The 27,160-nt window shown below is 39.8% G+C and overlaps 1 protein-coding gene across 1 annotated transcript; it reads right to left on the reverse strand.

Annotated features, from left to right (window-relative positions):
- Positions 1 to 863: 863 nt before the first annotated feature.
- Positions 864 to 26,885, reverse strand: LOC139740847 (ran-binding protein 9-like). The gene is made up of 10 exons (XM_071651423.1): positions 26,831 to 26,885; positions 25,331 to 25,498; positions 23,450 to 23,472; positions 17,152 to 17,253; positions 10,953 to 11,035; positions 9,704 to 9,816; positions 6,090 to 6,803; positions 5,390 to 5,541; positions 3,107 to 3,218; positions 864 to 995 (listed from the first exon to the last, which is right to left on the reverse strand). The coding sequence occupies exons 1-10, from the start codon at positions 26,883 to 26,885 to the stop codon at positions 865 to 867; spliced, it is 1,653 nt and encodes a 550-aa protein (XP_071507524.1). The 3' UTR covers position 864.
- Between the last annotated feature and the right edge of the window lie 275 nt (positions 26,886 to 27,160).

The raw sequence follows: 27,160 nt of genomic DNA on the forward strand, positions 1-27,160 counted from the left end.
GAGGGGTATTTGACTAAAAATCTCCAATCACACTAAAGAAAGTGATTGTTTACTGAAAGTATGGTGAGGAAAGAAAATGGAGAATCACGATAAAGTGAATATGTAATGGCTAGAAGGAATAAATAAGTTATTTGAACAAGACAGGAGGAAATTGGAGAGAAAAGGCAGAACCTCTATATTTTCTAAGTATTTCACACACGATCCCAGATTTGCCTACACTTAAGGTTAAATGGGCAATGTCACCACCATTTAGGATTTGCAGTCAGTTGGTGTTAGATATCCATTCAAGGACTGAAGACTGCATGCCATGCAGTGAAAATATTGAAGATATTCACACATTGTGATTTCTTGACATGGGACAGTCTCAAGAGAATCCCCACCAACCAGATGACAATATACAGTATGTACAGACCATGCTCACAAGGACTTCTCTCGTTATTCTTCAGACACGGAAGAAAACAATGAATTGATGGCTGACGAATTTGTTACCACGCACAGACAGACCAAACAGCAGACTCTTGAGGGGGAAAAAAACCTAAAAACAGAGGAATACACCAGACCCTGGTATTGGAGGACCCAAAGGACGGAGGGTGATAAATGCATAGGGCAAATTAGAAACAGATTATGGGCGTGCATGAGTGAATGTTGTGGAGGGGATGATGAACTGTGGAGGGGGGGGGGGGGGGTTGGGAGGGAGGTGGTAGATAGGGAGAAAAGTGGGCGGGGGGAAGAAAAGGAAGAGGCAACTAGGAGGCTGGAGAAGAGGAAGGGTGGGGAGGCGGATAGAGAGGGGGTAATGGACAGGCTAGGGGGAGGATTATGGGGAGGCTATGGGAAGGCCATGCGGCGGAGGAAAGGCCAACGTTAGTTGAGATAGTGGTCCACTCCTGAGAATGCACAGGACCCCGCGCCGTGCTTGGACATCAGCTTCATGGTCTCTGTCACGTGGCAGAGGGCAAGCTCTAGGGGCGGGTGCTTCGGCATATTCTGGGACTCTGCAGAGAGGGGAAACAAGAGGGAAGAATGCACACTATTCACAACACAACAGAAGCAATATTCACTGCAATGCTGAAGGGGTATTGAACGGTAAACATGACATAACATGACAAAGTAATATTCAGAACTTGTAAAGTTGTGTCAATAAACATGATGCCACAATATGATACGACACTTGGTATCCTGTGATTTCCAAGAGCTCTTTACAACACATCAATAGATAACTTTCATTCAAATAGCGATATTTATCATCCCTGTAAATCAGATTTTCTACCGCAGCATGAGGAAGGCCTTATATCATTCTCAGGCTGGCCTGTCCTTGCGTCACAAAGAATATCACTCACACAAAAAATCCTCACACCAACATCATGAGAAGCTGCATGAAGTCGGTTGTGTTACCGAGACAAAAAATGCAGGCCCTGGAGTTTGGAATGACAATTTATGTGACACTTTGTGCTGTTTTCCTCCACATAGGCCTTTGCAGCTGCTCAAAAAAATGAATGTATCTGACCAGTCAGTTCAAATATTGCCGTAATTTTTGTTATGCTTCCTTTAAAAGATAACATCTTGCCCATAATGTTCATTGCTTTTGAATAATGCCATGGACATCAGTTTAGGGGAATGTCTGCTTAAAAGAGGTGGTTGTTCTCATAAATGTAACTGCTGAAGCCATAGGGGAAGTCAAAAAACATGGGTTCACAGTTTGTTCTGTACCTTCTAGCCATTCAAATATGCTTCTTTACACTACTATCACTCACAACCTGGTCATCATTAACTCCACCTCCCCTCCCCCTCGCAACCACACACACATACACAGAACTTCCCATCCTCTGCACATAAACACTGAGCATGACTTCAATCTCTGAATCGCTTCACTCCCACTCCTCACATATCTTGCAACAGAACACATTCATGTCTCTGCAACATGAGCCATCCTAATACAATCCCGAGCTGTACTTTTATCTCGGGTCCTAAATCATAGGAAGCGACAGCAAGCCCAAAATAAAGTGACTCAGAGGCTGCTGCGTAACTAGAGAGCAATTTGTTCTGTATGGTGCAAAAAGGGATTTCATTTGATGCTCATTTTGGAAATGTTTCAGCTATTGCAACCAATATCTCTTTCTGCAGTTGTCTCTCTGGTTGAAACATTGGGCAGACTGTTGTCTCTCTTAACCCTTACACTACCAGGGACTTTGGACAATGTGTACAATACTATGGGGTTTTCTGCATCAAGTGGCATTAAAAGCACGCAAAGGATAATAAGTACAGCGACTGCCAACACCAAGAAGGAATGCCTGCCTGCCTGCATTTTTAAAACCAGCCACTCATACTCATCTAAAGTCTCTTCAGTCTATTTTACGCACAAATATTTCTCTCTTTTCAGTTTACTGTTGTTTTAAGCACTGGTGCTCTGTTTGTTTTTGTTTTTCTTTTTTTTTTTTGTTGCCACTGTATGCCAGGCACCAATTACAATGTTCCAGTTTCATATATCAGGGTGCTTTCTCTTCAGCTACACAACTCAAACAGCGATCACCTGCATGTTTCATGTTGTTTTGTATTATAAAGAATATACAGAACAAGAACATGAAGAGCTTTGATGAAATCTTCCTTTCACATATTTCATTTAGACTAAGAGACACGACAGACTCTTGCAAACTCTTTACAATGCATTCGTCCAATTACACTTCACATAACTGCATGAAAAGAAAAATGCACATAATTTAGCATAATCAATTTTAACAAAGCTGCAACATACCTTTTAATCTATGTTATATTACATTATGTAAAGCGCTTAGAGAATTTTATTGATAAGCGCTATATAAATAATGAGTTATTACTATCATAATCTATGTAGCGTTATCTTAATTCTCTTCACCACACATTACCTCTAGTCATGCTTAAATGAAATATCTCAAGAACACAAAAGCCAGCACAATTGTTTTTTTTTTTTTTGGGGGGGGGGAGGGGGCAAGGTAGTTAAACTTTTAAGTTAAATCAATATAATGACCACTTGACTGAATTCAACTGGACAACAGAAATATATCTTTCCAAGCTGCTATTCAAGAGTATCAACAGTTGTGAGTTCACTTGATATATCATGGTACCTCACCTAATATGGCACTATTTAAGGCAGCACAGACTGGTTCTCGTAATAAGGAGTCGAGTTGGTAACCCACGGGACTGTTCCACGGGTCTGCATAGGCTAACAAACTAAATGCATCCTGTGGATGGGGAAAAAAGGTAAAGGTGGGAAAAGATACACAAAAAAAGCATGAGGCATAGAACAACTACACAAGGAAACATCTTCTTTTATATATAGAACAATTACAGCCATAACACTGTAAATGTTTCCAACACAAAAAATCACTTCGACCTAGATATACACAAAGTTCAGCTTAAAGGTCCACTTCCTCAAATATGTTTCGAGGGGTATGTTTGATTGGTTCTTGTTTTTCCAGTACTCGTTCTGCTTTTTAGATTTGCCCTTTGTAGACAAAAAACAAAAACAAAACAAAAGCACAGCTGTCACAGCTGGTTTAGCAGGCTGAATAGGAACACTCCTTGGAATTCGTGCTTGCTGAGTTCTTTTAGATGTTTGTTTAGCCCTCACAGAGTATGATAAGTTTTCAATGTCTAAAGTATGGCACATAATTACATAAAGAAAAGGTGTCACACGACAGCATGAGACTAATCATCAATTTTTCATCAGCCTCAAAAAGAAACCAAACAGAGCCTAATGTTTTGTGTGAACCATACTTTAAAGGACAAGTCCACCTTCATATACATGTGGATTGAGTGAAGGCAACAATATTAATAGCACACATAAGCGAAAGTTTGGGGAAAATCGGACAATCCGTTCAAAAGCTATGAATTTTTTAAGTATTTGTGCAGTCACTGCTGGATGAGAAGACTACCATGGTGTATGATGTCACATGCATACAACGATATAAGGAAAATAAAAAGAGAATCTCACAAAACTTTACTTTTTGAATAAAGTGCACATTTCTTTGACTTGTTACTGACGTATGTTAAGGGTAATATTATTCCCCCTGCTTTCTGAAAGAGAGAAGTCAAGTGTTCTTTTGTTATGCGAGAAAAGTGAAAATGTGTTGAATTTTCTTTATTCTTTCTTTATATCGTTGTACACATGTGACATCACAAGCTATTGTAGTCTTCTCATCCAGCCGTGACTGAGCAGAAACTTCAACAATTCATAACTTTAGAACAGATTGTTCAATTTTCCTCAAACTTTTACTGATGTGTTCTACTAATATTGCTGCATTCACAAAACCCACATGTCTACGAAGGTGAACTTGTCCTTTAAGTAGCCAGATAAAGTTGGGTCAGGAAAATCTATATGCCAATCCATCATAAAGGGACTTTCAGTGCATTAGGTATTTTTGACAGCACAACGCCCTTGCTCTACTCCTCTCTCCCCTAATTAAAAACAATAACGACAACAACAACAGCCCTTATCATAATTGTAATCATAATAAAAAGTAATGAAATAGATAGCCTGTGCCTACACTGAATCTGTATGACCCCTATATATACTCCATCTAACAACGAAGCATATTAAGCTTTCACAAGGAGCCAATTTTATGCTTTTTTACTTTAATGGCAAAGGACCGGGCATTTAAAGCTGACGTAATGACTGGAATAGATGTAATGTATTCAAGTCAAATGTACCAGCATCTCCATGATTCTCCACCTTGCTCTTGTGTTGACATTGTTTCTCAAGGACAACCAACATATGAATTGGTGCATTGGAGTATTAGATGCAATGTTCTTCAGCCTACTTTCATGTGTGATATGGCACCTAACAGTAATGTGTGCATATGTTCTACAAACAGAAATTAAGTCTGTCTTGCAGTGTATCTTCAAAATGTTTTGGTGCACATTCTTTTGCAATAGTACACTAAACTACATCTTTCTCTCACAGCATTCTGTGTAACCAACGAACAAACACAAAAGGTCAATGTCCTATGGTGACTATAATGCTGCATATATTGCACAAGTTTTAAGGTTATTGCACTTTTGTTACTAAGCCCTCATCTTGTGGTTTTGAAATGTACACACTGTATCCATTTGAAGAAACTGTAAATGTCAATGTCAATATGCAGTTGATTTTATAAGGGAACTGAAATGGGCAGAGTTGAATAAGAGGTCACGTCCCATTGGATTAGATTTAAGGAAATTAAGAACAGAAACAATTTTTGCTACAGGTCCAGCAAACAGTGCCAGAGCATTGCTGAAGTTAATGGGCTGCTTTGTCACATGCCAACAGCCATGAACGGCTCTATGGCTCGATAATCTTTACAGTATATGTGAAAGCATTTGAGCCTTCAACCACCTCTGGACACATTCACTAGGGTGCACGCAGTCGCTATACCTGTAACGCCTTCTCGTTGGCTTCGTTCTTGCCGTTTTCTCTCGTGAGCTTGTCGTAGGTGCACTGGAGCTCCCGGCCAAACTTGAGCATCTGTTTGATGGCCGCGTGGCTCCCCCCACACAGCTGGCGCACCGGAGGTAAGGACGACACTTCTAGAATGTGTATAGTAATACACACAAAGACATGTGAAATTTCCAAACCCAGTCCGCTTAGATAAAACAATATTTATCCGAGGAATACCTACACATTGATAACACTGTCTTGATTAAAGAAGGCAATTAAGTACTTATATAAAAAATGTGTATTCAGAATTAAATGTAGTAAAAGAGCTGCTGAAAATTGCTTATCCAATGAAGGCAAGCCAATGGAGTACAAGACTGTATTTAAATGACTGGGCATGTTGACAAGTGTCTGACATCATTATCTGGCATGTGCCATAAAATTTCACTTGCTCATCAAAGCATTGTAGTTGCCCAAGCCAACCCCTGAGAAAATATTAGAAAAACATACCGTGAGGTACCAAAAATGAAACACATGAAAAATTCTTACATGACTACTTAAAAAGAGACCTGCAGTCACGATGAAGAACACGGCTCCATCTTACCTGTCGTAACGGCACATGTATCAAGATAACTTATTCTTTTACCCTTATCCCTTGATGTGGTTGCCAAGGGAACATGCAGGCCAAGATGATACTGACCTACATCATCTGTTTCCATGTCCTCCATGGGTGGGCACACACCGTTCACAGAAGAAGTTAATGATTTTCCGTTTGTCACAGCATGTCCATTACTACTACTGCTACGACCGCTCGTTGTCCCATTGGTATGCACACCGTTGGTGTCCAGGCAGTCAACATCCATTTCTATATCTGACTCTGTACTTATCAGGCGCGAACCGTTCGTGATGCTACCGTTTGTCGTCAGATTGAGTGCATTCATCGAGGCAGTCGATGAGTTGGGCATGAGTCCATCTTGCTGTTGTTGCTGTTGTTGTTGCAAGTTCTTAGGACTCTTTGGAGATAGCGGTTTGGAAGTGTTCATGTGGCTACTGTTCCTACTGCTACCACTGCCCCCGACTCCGCTCGAGCTCCCTGAATTGTGCATGTGCATGGGATCTGCCAGTGGTGAGGATATACTGAGGTGTGACGATGACGACGACGAAGAGGAGGACGATGAGGGGACTGTGTCTCTGTGCGGGCTCATGGCGGGGCTGGCGTGCCGGCTGCCCGGTCGCGAGCGGGAGCCGCGTGGTTGGCGGATCTCACTGTCCGTTCCGCTCACCATCTCCACAAACTGCCGACACTTGAGCATGAACTCTAGGTTGGGGTTCTGTTGGAGCAGGGTAGGGTACAGTCTTTGAGTCGTCTCTATTGCCTCCCCCATGCGACCAGCTAGTACTAGCCTTTGTAGTCCTGTGGTTACATGAAGGAAAGGTTGCAGTAATCAATAAAACATATCCACTTTGGGACATTGATACAAAGAATCATTTGCTTCACTTCACATAATCATACTTGTAAAACCTTACCCTTTCCCACCCCCACCCCACTTCATGACAAGTGGGTGCATTTGGTATGCCTTGATGTGCCCATACACTGTGTAATACAACCCTTCCTAATCATATTATGCACACACACGGCTGCCAACTCTGCCATCACAAAACAAGCTGATGTATTGAAAAACAAACAAACAAACAAACAATTACTTATGAAAGCAAAAATGCTATTTTGTGGTTCAAAAAAAAAAAGCACACATACACACACACAAAAAAAGCACACATACACACACACAAAAAAAAATTGCATATACCAAGCATGCATAATCAAATTCAGAGAGGGAAAAAAAATTCCATACCTATCCTAGTATTATCATAGAAGAAATGATATATTAAATTTTGTAAAATCATACTAGTTGGAGGATTTGCAAATGAAAGCCAGTTGCACTTGAGATTTGAGTCCATATATTAGTGATATGTTGACACACATCAATGTAACCACAACAGCTACCTTTTAGAGGCACTTAAAAAATAGCATTCAGTCAGGAATCCGGAGAGTCCTATATTTCAGACTTGAATGTTGTGAGTGAGGTAAAATATGGGGAAAAAAGGACAGTTCTACACTTAGATCTTCATACTACAGGGGGCCCCAATGGCTTACAGCGGGAAGTCATTATTAACAAGGATAAACTCATTACTGTAATAACACGAGACCTAGTGAAAGGGGAAAAGCCTTTTGCTATGACGACCAAAGGAAGGGACAGCACCGTGTACCACTCTGGATGCCACTCGGAACGGCGCTGCTACTGTGTCAGCAAAGAATTGAGATGTTTCTTCCAGGAAAATCTGATGAGCGTCATGTGATCTGCGTTCATCGTGCAGAGTTTCATACCCAGGGCGACGGATTAGTGCAGGACGATTAGCGTGAACACAGCTCTCTTCGAGTTTCTGTGCAGGACACACTAAATCTCACCAGCTAACCCATCAAGTACCAAACTCTACATTTCTGTGGTTTGTTGTGTTTCTGTTTATCAAAATTTTATGACTGATTGTTAGTAGTTCACATAGTTAAAGTGAAAATTCCCTTTTATTGCGTGAGTTTCTTTCCTTCATATTTTGCAGAATTTTTACAAGCATCTTTCCTGATAAATAAGTTATTCTTAAATTGGCAAGACATTTCTTTAAAAAAAATGTTCCTGCTTCTATCTCAAATTGGCACATTTTTGAAAATTTCTTTTGATTTCATGCAGACCGAGTGGATATAAAGGGAACCCATTGCTTTTCATCACAGATATCTTGATTTGCCTGCTCACATTCACAAATGAAGAAAAAGCATACATTTCACTCGACACATGTATTGCTCTTGAAAGGAGGGCTAATACAAGTAAGACAAATCTACATCTTGAAAACCTTTTTTTTTGGGGGGGGGGGGGGAGGGAGAGGGGCACACTGTGCTGAAATTGAGATGATCTTGCCATCCAGATGTTGATTATTTGCCTCTTTACTTGTACTCGGTCCTTCTACATCTGCATGGATCGTAAACATAAATAATTCATACATTCTGCTTCCCCACAATGAGTCAGTACACATAAATTACATTCAGGTGGGTACAGGGAGGGACTGTACGTGTAGCATTTGCATTAACCTTCAACGGTCCAAAGTGTCGGAATATGCCTCCTGGGCTTGTCCTAATTTTTCAAGCCATGCACAGAATGATTAATTCCTTGCTATATTCTCAGCAGGCTTGTGCTTACCATCGTGAAAATGTCACATAGGCAGATGAAGTACTGGATATATGTCTCTACAATGGTCTTACACAGCTGAAGATAACACAATGTTATGTCGTATCAATGTTTTTTTTGATGTAAACAAAAAAGAAACTTTAACAATCAATGCTTTTCATATACAGATATTACATAACACAGTGAGTTAAGAAAGAAGCAGTTTATGTGTGGTTTTAATAAACCAAAAAACTTTACGAATTACGAAACCACTATACCGCAATGTAATACATACACACACACACACACACACACACACACACACACACACACACACACACATGAAGGTGAGGCTCCACCTAATAAACCATTTTGATTGACGAGAAAGAACTCAAGGCAAATTCACCCACTAGAATTGCTGCGTTCACACATTCTGGAGACACTACCACAGACCTCTCCTAGTTGCATTTTGTCTTCGCACTCAAAATGTTACCGTCTTGCTGTGTACACGTGGGCTGCACATCCATGGAATGTCAATACAGATGTATCATAAAGGAATGACAACAAAATGACAGAAGCTCGAAGAAGTTGAAATTCCCAATGTGGACTTCAAACCCACACTCAATGAAACTGATTCTGCCAGCCACCATTAACCCGTTGAGGACAAGTCCCGAGTATACTTGGGCAGGTGTCTATGGGAAATGCGTGTTACAGCAAAATCAGTCAGTCCTCAACGGGTCAAAGGGTAAGCATTTTCCATGGTGCTTTGTTCATGATGAACAAAGCCATGGATGAAGTTACAACATACATGTATGTAACTGGCACGATCTTTGTACTAGCAATATGATGAACAATTGTAGGGGCATCATAAAATTGGAATACTGTATGCTCAGCACATCACCTCCAGTGTCAAATAACTGGTCAATATTGAACTCTCACTTGCCTTTTGACGCTGATACAAATGAAAGTGTTCAGTTTCACTGATTACGCTTCATGACTACAAATATCAGCTCTTTTATTTGTACTTCTGGCTTTGTACATGCTGTGTCATACATCCAAGTCAGAGTAGACTTCACCCTTTATCTGCCGCCGTACTCACTTTGTCTGTTTTTGATTGATATGACTTCTTCTGCTATTGTCTGTCGCGTGCTCTTGGCAAAGCTCTCGGCAGTCGCGCAGTAACCGTGGTGGACAAGATACGTTGACACGATTCTGTTTGGAAAGGAAGAGAGGAGACCATAACACATACACCGGAATCAGTCACAGATGACACCAATATTCACCTATTATCAAGAGGACTTTGACGGATTTTAATCTCAGTAGAAATTTTTCTTCATATATATATCAAAGTTGCCGTCAATGACTGAAGTTAAATAAAAAAAAGACTAAAACAATAAAAATTCTCACTGAAATCACAGAAACGAAGAGAAAAGAACAGGATTTTCAAGTTTCCATTTCTTTTTAATAAAACAATATCAGTCACAATTACATCTGCCATGCAAACACCATGAGGCAGTGATAGAACTATCCTGCAAATTGTCACTGGTTTCTGAACGGATAAAAATCTTGAAAATTATTTTTCATGTTTACAATTTGGAGGTTAACACTTGTACTCGAAAGGGCATTCATTGCAGAATCATTACAACTCTGATCTGACACAAAGGAGATGACTTTTATTCGTGTTAAATTTATTTTAAGAAAGGTCATCTAGTGCCAGTATTGCGTGCAAGCCAATTAGAGACTTGAGACGCAATGATACCATCATTGCACCTAACTTGTGTATACATGTGATTGAGACCAATATCACATTTTCATATTTTTGTCTCCTTTTTTCTGGTTGTTTGTCTGCACTCCATCGTACCCAGAGTCAACTTGACCACATGAGTGCAATCAATTTCTCTTTCACTCTGCAGGACGGCAAACTCAAAACAACTATGCAGACAGTTTGTTCATCAGCTAGTCACTACTGTGAGGTGAAAGCCAGAGAACAGTTGTGATGCAACAACAAATTACTGAGAGGACAATGCTTTCCACACTTAACAAATTCCTTGATGTTGCATGTCTGCATGCCTTAAGGCTACAATCATCTGTATGAAGTAACATGAAACCATGTGAGCCATAGACAAGCACTGGACAAATAATGTTTAATCATATCAATTGGCTTTTCATACAGCCAGGGTGGTGTATTAAATGAAAATGAATATAAAAGGGAAGAAATGGAATGAGGTGTAAGCCAGTGAAGGTCAATTCACATAACAAAGCTAATTTGATGGAGAATGTAGCATCACTGCGATTTGAAAGCGTATCGTAAGGACAGTCTGCACAAATTCTTATTTTAGACACCGTACCTGTGTAGAACTGATTGCCACTCGCCCTGGTCATCTGGGACTGGATGTCTCTCTATGGTTGTAGCTGTCTTCATTCTCATCTCCTGCAGAGATACAAGGAAAAATGACACACATCATCAGTTGTAGTTATTAACTTTATCATGATTATAATATTTGTCATCATCTTAAATTTCGTATCAATTCAAATTAACTGTATCTTTCTTTCTTCCCCTCCCCCTTCCCCTCCCCTCCTTTTGTTATACACCACAATGGCATCCAAATGGGATCAGCCAAACTCAAAATCTGGTAAGCTCAGCCTCAATTGCTACATACATGTATGTCTTCATATGAGTTTTGCAGCAAACCAAGTGCACTACTACATTGGCAAAGGTAAATTACGCAAAATTACACAAATATACACACAATTCTGAGACAGAAAAATAACAGATATTGATAGCAGAAACTCTATCTCTCCAGTAAAGATATTTCAACTCAGTATACATTTGTGTAGTACTCCCAAACATGAATCTAGGTCACTAATGCAGACACTCCAGTGTTTATTTTGGGAACCTGGTATAATGGGACCCCATTTATGAGTTGACTCTATGGGAATACGTTACACCAAGTTCCCGTAAGGAACGGGTTAAAAGATGGATGAATTGTTGACAGATGTCAAGATTTTGATTTGTATTTCTTGTACTGGGAGAGCTTACAGACAAGAGGAAGGAAATTCATTGTATATTTTGTATCTGGCATTTCGACAGTCAACGTGACTTTGTTTCAGATCTGTGGTTGATATGGAATCTGGCAGCTTTGATCGCCTGTGACCTCTGATTCCACCAGGCATTATGCCAATTCGGATTGGTGCAACCAGTTTGCAAACAAGCACTTTATAACAAAAACAAATGAGTCAACTGCAACTCATTGAAAGTGTTTCTCCTTCTGCAACCCTCTGAAGTTTAAAACCAGCTATGTCCCTTAAAGGATCCGCTAATACCCAAATACAAATACACAAAAAAGACAATGAAAACAATCAAATTTGTATTACTCTATTCATCTTACTGTATGGACCCCTTATGAGAAATCACAAGGGGAAAAAAAAAGATATCTGATTTCAAAAAAAAAAAAGTATCATAACACTGCTCAAGATTCAAACCTGTAAAGTCAAGAAAATTTTTCCATTATCTACATTCTGAAAATACAATATTCATATTAAAATAAACAAAGTCTCACTACACCATACAGCTGATAAATGAATGAGTTGCCGAGGTGGAAAAAATCCACCTTCAACCAATCCTCCACTACAAGTATGCAGGGATAGAGACCAAGTATGGAACATTGGGCTGAGGTTAAAGAGACTGTACAGTAATGGTTGAGGTGGGGATTCATGTTTTGAACATTCCTAAGTGAGAAAATGAGAAACCTCTTATGAAATATCAAAGAGCATGGAATTTTAAGAAGGATTCAACGTTTATTTGATGAAAATTGGTTTTCAAATGGCTGAGATACCCAAAAAAGTGATAATAATAAAAGGCGACAGGCCACGCCTTTTATTGGGATCTCTTTTTTCACCTTGTTTTTGGATATCTAAGCCATTTCAAAACCGAATTTCATCAAATAAACTTTTGATACCCCTTAGAGTTGCATGCTCTTTCACATTTCATAGAGTGGTTTCTGAATATCTCGCAAAACGTTAAAAGCTGAATCCTCACCTCAACCAGAACTGTACACACCCTTTAAAGTATGTGGGTGTGTGTGTGGGGGGGGGGGGGGGGGAAGGGGAGACAGATAATGAAGTCATAGACTAATTGACAGCTTGTACTAGAAATCTGAGCTGATTTCCCCATCACATTCTGTCTGACCACCTAAATTAGTCACTAGCACATTCAGTACACTACGTGCCATGCCTCTTATTCGTGCGTTCGTTCGTTCGTTCGTTGGTTGGTTCGTTGGTTGGTTGGTTGGTTCATTCATTCATTCATTTATTTTTTCGATTTTTTTTTGCTTTAACTATCCCTTCTAGTCATATACTTCAAGGATTTCCGTTGTAAGCCATAGCCATAGATGCAATACAATATCATATGTTATTACTTTTTTCATTACATCTCTGTTACATTTTGTGTAATTTTTTTCTAAAACAAAAATTTCTATACTCAGAAAGACAGATAAGCCTACAAGTTGTATCTCTGTCTGTCACTGAGGACTCAAACTGTGTATATTCTTTATGCCATTTTGAGGATGTGAGGTGACAGCTCTCTCAAAAGCAAAAACATGCGACAGGTTTGGAAAAGAACTACCTCAATGTAGATAAAATTCAGCACACTCGGTATAAATAAGAACACTCAGCATAATGTGTTATCCAATAAATAGCAAATCAGCATCATAAACTTGAAAGATGCCTCCCCCCTCAAAAAAAAAAAAAAAAACAAGTACACACGGAAGGAATATCAAATGTACTCATTCTATACAGCTAACTGTAAGCGCTATGACGCAATGATAGAAGCAGGACACATCCTATCCTGAAAACAGCAGTCATCTTTTCTTAAAATTTGATGAAAATTGGGAGGGCATGCAAAAGGGGATTCTATCTTTAAAACATTGATCTTTGTGGTGGGTGCATTACCGCCATGTCTATCTACAGTGTATACGGTAGGCCTACATTGTAAATCTGCACCCCTACATCACAATTAATCTCACAACATCTTCATCAGTGGAATGACAGGGCAGTCGTTCAAATCCGTTAATGCAAGCCATAATTGCAGTTTCCCTGGCTCTGATTGACACCCGAGCTTGCTTTGGTCGAAATGTGCCACACAATTTTTTAGTGCTGCAAGCACCGCTGTGCTTCCATAAACACAGTCTTGCGCTGTGTCACGATAGAGTATGTAAAAAGCATCATAAATGACAAGGAACCCCTTCCCCCCGTTTACTGCTGTCACTAAAAAGCAAAAAAAAAAATGACTTGCTTGGAATGGCACTGTCTTATTTAGAATCTGATGAGGAGGAAAAGGGAAATTACAATTCTGACATTACAGCTTTTCAATATATCTCATACCGTTTCCCCTATCTCCCCTCCTCCAAAAAAAGAATACCACCAATTGTGCTGTCATCATCTGTACTGAGTAGACAATCACCGAGAAGCACAAAATCACTTTCTAAGAATGATACTCTCAATCTCAAGACGAGGAGACGGAGCTTAAAATACTGTGTGTACATGTATTTTACATTATTGAGTGTACATTTCACATACTGTAAAACAAGGAATGTTCGCGTGCATTTTAATTTTGCGAATTTCGTAAGCGCAAAGATTTGTGAAATTGAAATGCACGCGAAATTTCTTATCTACACTATATGCATTGAACGCCAGTGGCAATTCGTGAAAATTTCATGTCACAAAAAAGGTCGTCGGCTTCAATTCACAAAAATTTCGTGCTGCCAATATATATCTTACGGTATCTCATGATACTATCATATCAGCTAAAGTGCTACCACTACCTAAGATGTAATCTCAGCTTGTGATGTGTGCAGAGAAGCAGAGGAATACGGGACAGAGCCACATTTGATGCAACAAAGCATGTCAGCAAGATGCAATCCATCTCTCTCTCAAACTGCACAGTAATTAGTACAGTTTGTGAACCAAGGATCAGAGTTTCCTGTCCTTCTGTGATGTCTCAAACTTCAACACAGATCACGGCCATGAATATGCATTGAGCATTAACATATAGATAATAAACATATGCTTCCCTTCTCTACTCTCCTCTGTCTAGGCAGGGAAGTGCTAGAGAAGGAGAGACAACTACTGCTCTCCTTTGAAGTCATGCGCGGCACCCTCGAGAAGTTATGCGTTCAACTACAGGTGTCACCCATGTGCTTTGACAAAAGAGAGCATCAATAATCGGGACTAGCGCTCTCACATCTAGAAATACTTGCCCCTACTGAAATTCGCTCTCTCTTTCAATGTGATGGCAACAATGAATTTGTGTACCTTGAATTGGAGCAGCGAATCAAAATGCAGTGTAAAACTGACAATTTAACAGCAAATAGTTTAAAAGCACGCTGGAACACGCTTTAGCAGAGTACTTTATTTGAAAGATCAAAATATCCCAGATTAAAAGATAGAAAACTAACATGCGGAAATGTGCGCATTATAGAAAAATATTAGGTTTTTAAGAGGGCCTAATTTTCATTCCATTTCGATTTGCACATTACGAAGAAACTAGAAATACATGTTTATAATATTGAATTCTTTCCTAAACTATTCTAAATCAATTCGAGTATTTCATTTAAAATTTTACGGTGAAATAAAGCTTGTAATTCAATGAAAGGTGAAATGCGTTCTTCGTCTCCGAACGTTGTCTTGCAACTAGAGCAGTGCCGAGCATGACTTAAAAGCGTAGTGGAATGCTAGACATCCCATTGTAACGCCTTGAATCCAAACATGTATTTGCATGAATTACGAAGAGTTGCCATTCCATCTCTGTAACACTTCCCTGGTCTAGGCTCTTCTTCTGCAAAGCAACAGTCCCTGCTAGGACTACACACACATGGTGTTAAAGCAAACCTTTCTCCCTCACATACGCTGAATTGACTACTTTTTAGATGGATTTTCTGCAGCATTTTCTCTGAAATACACCGATTATCAGTCCTACACATCTACGAGTAATCTTTGGTTTTCATCCAAAAATTAAAAGAACACGGGCAAATCTGAAATCTTGGCTTATGTTGAGTCTTAGTCTCGTCTGTCCTATGCTGTCTCAACCATCAGCCTGCACACGTGTTCTTACTTTTTTATCCCTTCAAGGACAGCTAAAATTGGGCAAGCTTTGAGTCATGCCATGATTCTTGCCGTACCAGTACACATTTGTGGAGCAATGGGGCAGAATGTTTCTGGGACAGAGCCATAGACGACGTGGCAACCACATGTTCAGCCCTTTTGTGACGAAAGTTAGAGTGAACTGAATTATTTTTGTAGCTATACCCCTTCCATACCTTCTTTTCTCCTGGCAAGTAGCTTCCTGAAACTCTCAACAGGCCCATTCACATGCGTTATCCATCTTCGTATCACGGTTCAAAAATTTATTTCAATCGTCACTGCCGTTCACACTTAGCTCAAAAAACAACAACAAAAACTATCAGCTGCAAGCCATACACTTGAAATCTCCAAACTGCATACGCTGTACATAATACCCACTGCAGTGGGACACTGGGAACTTGTGCTTGCAGCATCAGTAAGGATCATGGGATTGAAAAAATGCAAAAAGTGATTTTTTTTTCATCAATAGCCCCGGGCACAATGGAAAAAGATAGCGAAGTTTAAGATCACAAAGTCTTTGCAAAGTTTGCTTCTCTATCCACACTGGCAGCCAAACTTCTCAATCTTTAAGTTATCAAAGTTTGGGTCACTGGTGCGCAATTGCACGAAAAAAAAAGAGCACGTCGTCTGACAGCTAGTGATTGTGATGTAACAATGCCCACACATACATTACAGTGACTGCACACTTCGGAGGCACCGCCCACAAACAGATGGTCGACTGGTCATGTGACAAATTTCGTGAAGTTTCAGTAGCTGTCATTCACACTGCCCAGAGAAAGAAAAGATTGGTGGAGTTCGGGAAATTTCCCTAGTTTGAAAGGGAAGTTTGCAAGAAGTTTCGGGGGAAGTTTGCAGTCACACTGACAAAATTTTGAGATCTTAATGATTGCGATCTTAAACTTCACCATCTTTTGCCAGTGTGTCCACAGCTTATGTGTCATTCACACAAACTGTGCAAGGCACACTATTGTGAGAGTTAAAAAAAACCAAAAACAGTGCAGCCTTATTTTTGCATCATGAGGTAGATTGCAATAGCTAATGATTTTATGTATGTACACACACAAGGATTATTGTTTTTTGCATGTGTTTAAAAATCGGTATTTAAAATAAGTTAATCTATTTTTTTTTTCTTTGCATGCAACAGGGTTGAGGATCATACCAAAAGGCAAATCAACTGTGCTTAGTCAAAGAAAAGGCCACAAAATGTTCTCTCTGCAGACATGGGATGGGTTTTTTTTTTTTTTTTTTTTTTTTTTAGCTGAGAATCATGATACATTTGAGAAACAAGATCAACAGAGGGCGCTCTCCAGAATATGCCCCTACCTACTTTCTACCACAATGTGAGCACTCACTCACAGGATTGTATCATATCATATCACTGATGTATAAATGCAGTTAATATCGTACCTGCATGAGATCTTCTATGTTGAACATGAAGGGGCTTTGACCAAAGTTTGTGTCAACCACTTCGCCGGGTGTCTGAAGACCAACAGTTGGATACAGGTTGCTCTGTGGAAGATGAACAGAAGGGGCGGTAGATGGCTTACATGACTGACGGTCGTACAATCAGAAGGAATCATGACAGTAAATGTAAAATGTGAACAGAGACATAAGTCATGTCACTTCTCTACATACCATGTTTATTGAAGATCTTTCATAAAATGTTCACGCTACAGCTTTGACTCTTTTCCTATTCCCAAACCCAAAGGAAAAATGTATTACAACTTTATGAACAATGAGCAGGAATACATACATGTGTACACCTGAACCTAGAAACTGCACATTGAAACGTCCCGAGATTGATACCAGTTTACCAACGGAAAATATTCATCACAAATGTCACCTCATTCGTCAGACACGCACGCACAGAAGCACATGCATAAAGCAGATTGAGAGTATCGATCACTCACTTCAACAAATATTGAGATCTATCCACAGACAAGAGGGGAGAAATGAATATTTGATGGAAGGTACAAAAGAGACGGGAGAGCTATCAGTAGCAAAAAACTGACGTAACGACAAAAGCGAGTCAACTAAAGATTAAAATGAAGTCTACTGGGACAAACAACCAAACATACTGAATGGGACTAAGAGGCATGAAACAACTGCTTACAGCCATATTTCTCTGAAAAAAAGAAAAATGTTCTTTCAGTGGTGATCCATATATTTCCGTCTGGTGTTCTCCATCCTCTGACAGCTTTCTTCGTAAATTGACGAAGATGAAGAAGAAATCTATCAATTCTGGTCAGATGGTGTTTGATCCCTTCCAGATCGCAGGCAACAAGTGACAAAATCTGACCAGCAAAATCCTGAAGAATTATGTCCTAAGCCTTGCCAGCCTCGCAGAGAGTCACACCTTTTTCCTGCCACATCGCCCCTTCCAAAGCCCCTTACAAATGAGCGGTTACATGACAACGGGAGAAATTAGCGCCCAGCCAGAATCGGACAGATCAATCCAGCATGTAGTGCCCCAGTGAGCCGGAGTGCCACGAACGGTGGCAGGCATCAGGGGTATGTGTCATGGCGGAACACATTCGCTCCCAAACGCCTCTGTGATCGCAGCATCTTACATCATGTCTCACGGGGGTCGACAAAAAGTTCCAGGAGGTGCTTGGCCCAAAAAGGGGGAATTGAAACCAGGCCGAGAAAAAGGGCACACAGTGAGGGGCAGCAATGTTTCATTTCATCACAAATGTTGGAACTAGATGGGAGGGGGGGGGGAGGGGGGGAGAAAGAATGTGTGTAAACAACGCACCAAAAGATAGGAGAGAGAAAAGTGAGAAGGAAGAGAGAATCTATGGTCTTGCTGAAAATAAAAAAGAACAAAGAAAGGAACCTTCCATAAAGAGGAAAGAAATATTTTTGGCAGGGTGTTTTTTAGCCTTTTACGGCTGGAAATGAGGATATTGGCCATGTTGCTATTAACATCAGCAGCTGTGTCGCAACGCTGTCAGCTGCACATCAAACAAACATCCCTTCTTATCCACTCCATCAGATTACTGAAAATAAAGTCACTCCAGAAATAAGCAATGCCAGCACCATCCTAAAACTACAAGAAAATAAAATGTGTGCAATGTGCGTGACTCGTTTCTCATAGCTGAGGTTTATAATTGATGATTCAACAACATGTATTCAAACGACTTACATGCAAAAGATATGTTCACGTTTTGCTTTACAACAAAAACTGGATTTCTACTCATCAAATTAATGTGCCACCCTATGAATTAATTCTGCAGAGCAAAAATAAATAAATAAACACATCAATAAATAAATAAAATATTTCCAATGAGGAACAACAACTTTAAACCCACCATATTTCTGATTTGAATCTAAATAGATCTCTGTTTAATTCAGGTCCCTTAGAACGAGTGCCAGTTTTAAAAGTAGATGATTTCAAGTCAGCAATGGCTACAGAATGTATTAAACATAGCATCCATAATCTAGCCTCATATTTTCATTGCAACGATATATGAAAATCATGATACATTGATGTACTGTACCTACAATGCATTCCTGACACAGACACAACCTGGCCATTCATGTCAAGTTAGACTGCTCGTCTGTGGCACCATTTGTGATAATCCAATGCAACTCTCACAGTAACGGACCAGCAGAGTCTCCATTTCAACACCATGGAGAAATCTCCCACCATAAACAAGCCACAACACAAGCACGCTTGCAGGAAATACCCATGCACATCCACAGGAAAGCAGGCGTGGAAAAAGGGGACAGCAATACATAGGTGAAAAAATCTGAACCATCCAAAATGCAGATCCTCCCTCTCCGACCAACAAACACGCACACACTTTGATAATACAAACTTAAATATCCCCACGCTGACGGCTATCACCTTTCATAGTTACTCCCAAGGTTCCCAGAAGTGTGAAACAGGCAAATCACATACAGTTGTATCATACCTGGTGGTTTTGTCATTCAATTAGGAGTACCGGTATGTCTCAACCAATGTGGAAAGCCACAATGCCGATGTGATTGCGAAAGTACAAACTGATGATATATACAGTGTACTCAACCGGGTCTACTTTATGCTTCTTATTACAATATTCCTCACACTTTCAATTGACATGAAAATTAGCTTTCTTTCTTCCTTTCTTGTGAGAAGACAAAGGCCTCTCACAAGGAAATTGCATTTGAAATGAATTTCACGCTTGCATTCACACACCACAGCTGGTTAACACTCCAGCAAGAAAATGAAAAATCCCCAGCTAACCGCCACCCATCCATCGAAATGGAAACTGGAATGTGAAGCTACAATAGGATTTCCCTGGGAGAATAAACAAACACTTTAATGCCGGCCAGTCAAAAGCTGACAACCTTATTATTTTAATGACCGATATCACGATAGACATGTCAGGGCTGATATAGCATACACCTACTCCATCTCTCTTTGTTTTTTGTCTACAGACAAAAATGATACTGTATTTAAGCCATTATTTTGCGAGGGTTTAATTTTTGTGAATTTTGCAAATCACTGTTGGAGCACGAATTTAACTTCAAGCGAAAATGTCGCCCACGCACTGTTGTAATAGTGCACTTACGGCAGCTTCGTGTCAATTGGCGAAAAACAACATCTTGCGAAAATGTCCATGACTTCCTCATTCACAAAAATATCTGTCAGCAAAAATAACAGCTTATACAGTATCCATAACATTGGTTCCTGCTACTCTATAACAATTTCTAATATTGTGGCGAAGATTTCATATTTTTTCTCAAAGGCCTAAATTAATAACAGTTTACAAGCAGTCTGCACTCAATTCAATAGTTTCCTCCAAAACAACGAATAAACAGCATGCTAGTACAGTCTGTGAAAATCTGTACCAAAGGGCCACCCACAGTAACCATAGCTGTGACCTTATAGTGATATGACCTTTCTTTACAGAGTCACCATGCTCACTTTGCATTTTAGCAGACCAATTCATGATGCAATGCAGGTGTTCTAAACTATACATGTGAACATGGGTAGATCTTCAAATTTGCATACACCTGTTATATATGCAGAGTGATAAATGTTGACACCCATATGCTTGTGTAAAAAAAAAAAAAAAAAATGTGGTGGGTTTTTTTTTTTGGTATCATATGATGTGTCTAAACGTACTTGTCTGATACAATCTTATGTTTATTACTACAAGTAATTGCATGAGATTTAGCTAGGCAAAACCCAGAATGGCTTAAGCCAATACTGGCACTAAGATGTTGTCTTTCATGATCAGAAAATGCTTAATATCAGCATTGCTTGACACACACACACATTTTTTTGTTTTTCCTTGATATTTATTAATTTCATTCAGATCATTCATGAATTAACCACACACACACACACACACACACACACACACACAACAAAACAAACATAACAAAACAAAAACAGTCAATATCCAATGCCTTCAACAACAAGATGCAGTCTTTGTACAGTATGCCCCTAACTAGCCCCAAAGAGAAAGGATAAATAACATGACACCTATATTATGTGAAGAGTAAAATATAGCATTGTCCACCCATAAACCACACCCACCTGACCAGGGTGGAATCATGGACCACAGACTTTGAACCATTATCAACTTGAACTTTGACATCGGAAGGGAGGTTTCCAAAATTGGTATATATTATCATCAAATAAAAGCAAGTTCATTGATACATAAGATGTCTGTGATGTTTGAGCTAGAAGAGGTATACAAATCTATTCTACCTATTAAAAAAAAAGGAAAGAATTGGACACACTTTTCATCATGCATGTTGTCATGTCAAACTTCAAAAGTGATGGAACAGACTTTTGAATAAAAACAAAAAAAAATATGTGTCTGTCATCATTTCCTATAGTACGGAGAACCGGAGAACGCACTTTACGAGGGCACCACCGATGTGAATCCTTGACACACTTTGGACTGAATCAACACTGAAACCTCTCTCCCTCAAACACAAAACAAAACACAAACAATAATACACATATCTATATATGTGACCCGCTACAACAAAAAGGTCCTAAAGTCGCGGACGGTCGAAGCCGTGAAAATCGAGTTTGAAGTCAGAGCATTAAAATTGGTCAAAACCTGCGATTTTCTGATTTTGATATATTATTCGAGTCTAACATGTCTTCTATCATCTGTTGAAATTTTGAAGCAAAATGATGAAAGGAAAGATTAAAAAATAGCGTTTTTTCTGAGCCATGTTTTTTGGCGTTTCAACGAAGCAAAAACTGGTTCGAAAATTTGGATTGAGCGCCACAGATAGGTTCCGCCCCTAACAACGACCAGAGTGATCTCATTGGTCAGTTTGCTGCTTGCTGCTAACCGAAGCGTGAAGCTCGCACACTGCCCAGTCGACTGGTGCGTGCGGGCGGGGTGCGCTATGCTCAGCCGCTTCTCACATCCTGGTCACTGATTGGTTGGTGAGGAGACTGCCGACGCTGATGTGCTTGAATGAACTCTTCGGGGGTTGCTAGGGCTTACCTTCTATTGTCCAGAGGTGAAAACTAACTTGCGTGTCCCTTGATCGCGATTGGGTCGAAAGGAAGACTTTTAGGGCGCTTTTCTCGAAACAGTGATTTTCCAGACGTCTCGACATGCTCTCTTTTAAACATCGATATCTCCGCAGCCGATTATTTTTATAAAATGTGTTATGTATCAATTTAAAGCAGAAAGATTAGGGGATTACATCGTGCAATTTTCAAATAATCGACCTCGCCCGACTTTAGGATCATTTTGTTGTAGCGGGTCACATATACATACATGTATACACACATGCATAAAACACATGTACACTTCCTATCAAAGAAAAGAACATACAATGACAAAAGGTTGCAAGACCATGATAACATAACTAAGGTTCCCGGGAGAATTTTGATCACATGATCTGCCATTCAGTCAAACAGACATACATGTGTAATCATTTGTCTGATTTTTTTTTTTTTTTTTTTTTTTTTTTTGGGGGGGGGGGGGGGCTATGCAAGTTTGAGCTGCTCTTCACTTCAGGGGACCGTTTCATGAAACTTTTTGTCAGTGATTTACACTGACAACTGTTAAAAGCTACTGAAATCCTTGCATCTGATTGGCTGATAGCAAATTTGTCGGTGAAAACCTCCGACGAACTCGTTGATGAAACGCCCCCCTGATATCCAAACATCTTACTGTTCACCATTTTGACATTATATTGCCATTTAAGCATGAACAAATTAAAGGAGACCTCCGGATGATTCTCAGATTTTGACATTTGAACAACTATAAATTAGTTATACTGAGGACAGAGTTTCAGAATTTGGGATAATTGGGATGAAGAATAAGAATATTTTCAAAATTTAAAACAAATTGCAATGAACAAGGATGATGACATGGCAGAGTCACCATAAGAATGCATGAGTTGGGGCTAAGGAAGCAGCACAAAAGAAGAAGGCATGCATAGATTATACACAGGTGAACTTGCAAGCAAGCGGTTATATTGTAATGGAATTACACTGGTACATTTCTGAAATATGTGAACCTCCTATGTCATCATCCTTGTTCAGTGTAATTTGTTTAAGGTTTTTCAAACTATTGTTTCTCTTCTCAAGAACCACAATAAATTCTACAAATCTGTACATGGAGTTGTCGATTTATGTACTACATGATGTGAAATTATAAAAATCATCTGGAATGTCCCTTTAAATGAACTGAAAGTGAAAACTGATTTGGACAAGTCTGTCCTGTGTACTTACTGGAAGGTCTGTGAATGCGATACCTGTAATGAAACCAGAGCACACAAAAATCTCAGTCAGTCGATGAAAGGTTCACAAAATGTCATATGGGCAATTTAAAACATTCTAGCATTAATCTGTCTCAAGTTCAGCCTATCATACATGCAAAGCATCCCAATCAATTTGAAGTACCTAGACCTTATTTGTTGATTACATTGGACATAGTGACAAAAATGACTTCTGGCCAAGGGACACAAATGAAAAGTTGAATTACAATATCAAAGTTACAGGTGGTACACTCAGTCATCCAGGGCCCTGCTTTATGAAGAGTTGAAATTAATTATATAGTTGATTTCAACTGTAAGTCTATAGCAGCCTGTATGGTAAGGACATTTGAAATAGATTTTATCTTTTGATAAAACGAGGCCCTGGTCTTGTTAGCATCTTTAGGGGGTACATTCTTATTTAGAACTTGAACAATAACTGATTCTTCTGCAAAAAAACAAATTCCCAAATGTATGTAATCGCTAATTTTCACTGATGGTGGCAGTAGATTAAAAAAAACCCCAACAACACACACACCAAAAAACAATTGTCATCAATGTATGTCATTGAATCTTATGACTCAGAGACAGACTGAATGGTATTATCATTTCCTTGTTCTGTTTTGTTTTGCTCTGTTTTGAAATGAAAGAGAATAAAATCTATAATCCCTGATGTCTGGACCTGGAGATAATGTTATCATCACATTTACAATCTGAGCTGCAGACAGACAGAATCAAGGACACTGGTTGCCAGAGTTACACGTGTACATGTAGGTTGCAGAGATTTCTATACAAACAAGTTACCATTGAGTTGGAACTTGTGGCACAATGTGCTGGTCACCATCAATGCCACTCTGTGTCGGCAAAAGGCACATACTGCAGTGGCGGATCCGATGGGGGGGGGGGGGGGGGGGGGGGGGGGGGTACCAGGCGTGCACTCCCTCTTCATTTTTTGTTAAAACAAAAGAAATAAAAAGAACAAATTGGGGGGGGGGGGGATGCGCTCCCCCTTTAATTTTGTAAATGCACTTCCCTTTTACAGAATTCCTGGATCCGCCCCTGGACTGTTTGTCCCAGCAGCTGCTGCAAGTGGCTGTGACTGAAAGCATGACGCCCGCCACTGGCTGTGGAAACCTCTATGATTTTAAAAGAGTCATGATAAATTGCCGGTGGTCATGCCAGAAGTCCACCACTGCTAGCCCCCCTTCACAACCTTTCTGCGACCATCCCGATTTCAGCCACATCTCTGTCAAATGCTAGAGGGATGGTATAGTATTGGTTGAGGTGAGGATGCAGCTTTTAATGTTTTGTGCGCTACTAAGAAACTGCTCTATGACATGTTAAACAGCACACAATTCTATGGACAATTGAAAGTTTATTTGATGACAAGCGGTTTTGAAATGACCGAAATATCCAAAAACAAGGTGACACAGAGTGATCCTAATAAAAGTTGTGGCCTGTTGCGTTCTATTAGGATCACTTCGTTCAGCTTGTTCACTTTGTTCTTTCATATTTCATACTAGATTTCTCATTATCTCACAAACACACACACACACACAAAAAGTTGGAAACCTGCAGCCCCATCTAAACCATCCCTTTGTGCCTCTGATTGCCACATACTAGTCTACCAGCGACTGATAAAGATTATGACAGAGCATGCGGACAGGTCATGCATTTACCACCACTGCATTTAGCCTTGACTGTAAGGTGTGGCCTGTCTGCACCCTTTCTTATCCTTTACTGAGGTGAGAGATTAATCCTCCCAGCTTGCGAGCTTTATACTTTCTTGTTTCAAAGTCAGAATACACGAGGAGGACGAATATTTCCTGGATGACCTGGTGGGGGTGCATTCACGTACCTAGATGAACGCCGTTCTTGGTGTAGAAGCAGGTCCCGTCGACCAGATTGATGCCACAGCCCACGATGTCGCGTGTCGTGAACGTCGGCCCGTAAGGCTGCCCGTTTCCCGTCGAGTTGAAGGTGTGCCCGTTGTCGCCGTGGTAACCGTAGGAATGCTTGTCCCAGCCTGTCAGGTTAATGTCCATGGGCAATGGAGTATTGAGCAAGTCAGAGAGTGAGAGTGGGGAGAGTTGACCAACAACAGGATGTGGGCTCAGGCCAGGTGAGAAACATAAACATTTTCCCCCAAGGACTGCCGGATGAAACCGTCAATTCGATATCATGCAAGCATGGCGTGGTAGCAGTACTTTTAAAGGTTACTAATGGTCGAAAGACAATGTAGCATTGTCCCAAGGTTTGAGCTTTTTGTTGTCGTTGTTGTTGTTGTTGTTGTTGTTACCTTATAACAACAAGCATTAGGGGTAGTCATACTCATAAATCCCAACTTCGAAAAAAACAACACGACAATTAGAATGTTAAACAGATCAATGAACTTTAAGATAAAAGACGGAATGATGCATCTTTTTGTGTCACTGACTACATGAACTAGACAACAACCACCCTGGTAATATGACTGTTAATGTCATTTCATTGATACTGGACACTTTTCTCTGTTTTACGACCAATCAAGAGCAGTCTATACCAGTGCTTTCTATCAAGCGCATTGCCAATACAAGAATTGTTCTTTGCTCTCTGCTAGTTGACAGTGCTTACGTCATCACATGCACGAGGTCTGCTCATGAAAATTTTGAGTTTCCATCGAATGCAATCAGTTTCACGAAGGAGCACACAAAGAAAAGACCCTTTGACAACATAACATCAAAAGTTGTGCAGCCAGGACTTCAAAATGTTGCTATTCCTGCTTGCAGCGTCGTACATGCAATCTACAAAAATATCACAGCATGTCTTTTCCCCTTGCCAGCCACTTTATACACTTCCAAATATTGAATTGGCTCAAAAAAGAGGACACGCATGAAGATATCAAACACTTCTATTGACTAAAGGCATTCATGCCTGTGGCAAAAGTAATACTTTCCACTTGATCTCTATTTCAAAACATTCCCAACCCTACCATATGCTCCCCATTATCACACTTAACTCTTGAAAATTACATCTGATCAATGTTCCTTTGCCCACGAACAGATTGGTTTCTTCCGGTGCTCTGGACCACTAATGATACTTTCTCAAAGAAATATATGGATAAATAAAAAGAACAATCTATCATCACTGCATTAAATTTATACATCTATGCTCCGCTCTCTATAACTATGACCAACCACGTACATAAAAAGTCATTATTGTCATTACGTCATTGTCTTTTTATCATGAAGACTACAATTCAAATTTCAAGATCATATCATTGCTCTTCTACTGAATTTCACTCTCAATTGGGTTATTTTCAAGTGAAAAAGCAATGATACCACACAAGTTATCACCTTTGAAGAACAATTTCACTCACCTGGTAACCTGCTCATGTTACTTCCAAATTCTTCTGTTGAAAGGCCTATTCCCATGTACCTGCCAAGAACAAATGGGAGAAACAGAGAAAAAAAAAAATTGATGAGTCACCAGACAACATAAATTACTGCTCATCATGTCTTTAGCACACTTGGTGTAGAGGAATCAAATGGGCTTTACTCAAACAACGATTATATATTGCATCAAGATGAGATATATAAGTTCTGCAGTCTTGCATTGAGGTGCCTTACATTTGTAGCATGCCATTCTAATGACAAAGTGTTCGGAATAATACTGCTAGGGATTTAGAAGCAGTCTCCCAAGAGCAGAA

This window comes from Diadema antillarum, unplaced genomic scaffold, assembly GCF_040938485.1.
Source record: "Diadema antillarum isolate AM-2024a unplaced genomic scaffold, OU_Dant_1.0 seq00000888_RagTag, whole genome shotgun sequence".
Taxonomy (NCBI): domain Eukaryota; kingdom Metazoa; phylum Echinodermata; class Echinoidea; order Diadematoida; family Diadematidae; genus Diadema; species Diadema antillarum.

What these genes read in the sequence shown, in the direction of transcription:
- LOC139740847 (XM_071651423.1), bottom strand. Translation starts at nt 26,885, where the DNA reads ATGGGAATAGGCCTTTCAACAGAAGAATTTGGAAGTAACATGAGCAGG. An exon ending in CAAGAACGGCGTTCATCTAG is followed by an intron (nt 23,473 to 25,330) that starts GTACGTGAATGC and finishes GTTTCATTACAG; the next exon opens with GTATCGCATTCACAGACCTT. An exon ending in CCAACGAGAAGGCGTTACAG is followed by an intron (nt 3,219 to 5,389) that starts GTATAGCGACTG and finishes CCCCATCCACAG; the next exon opens with GATGCATTTAGTTTGTTAGC.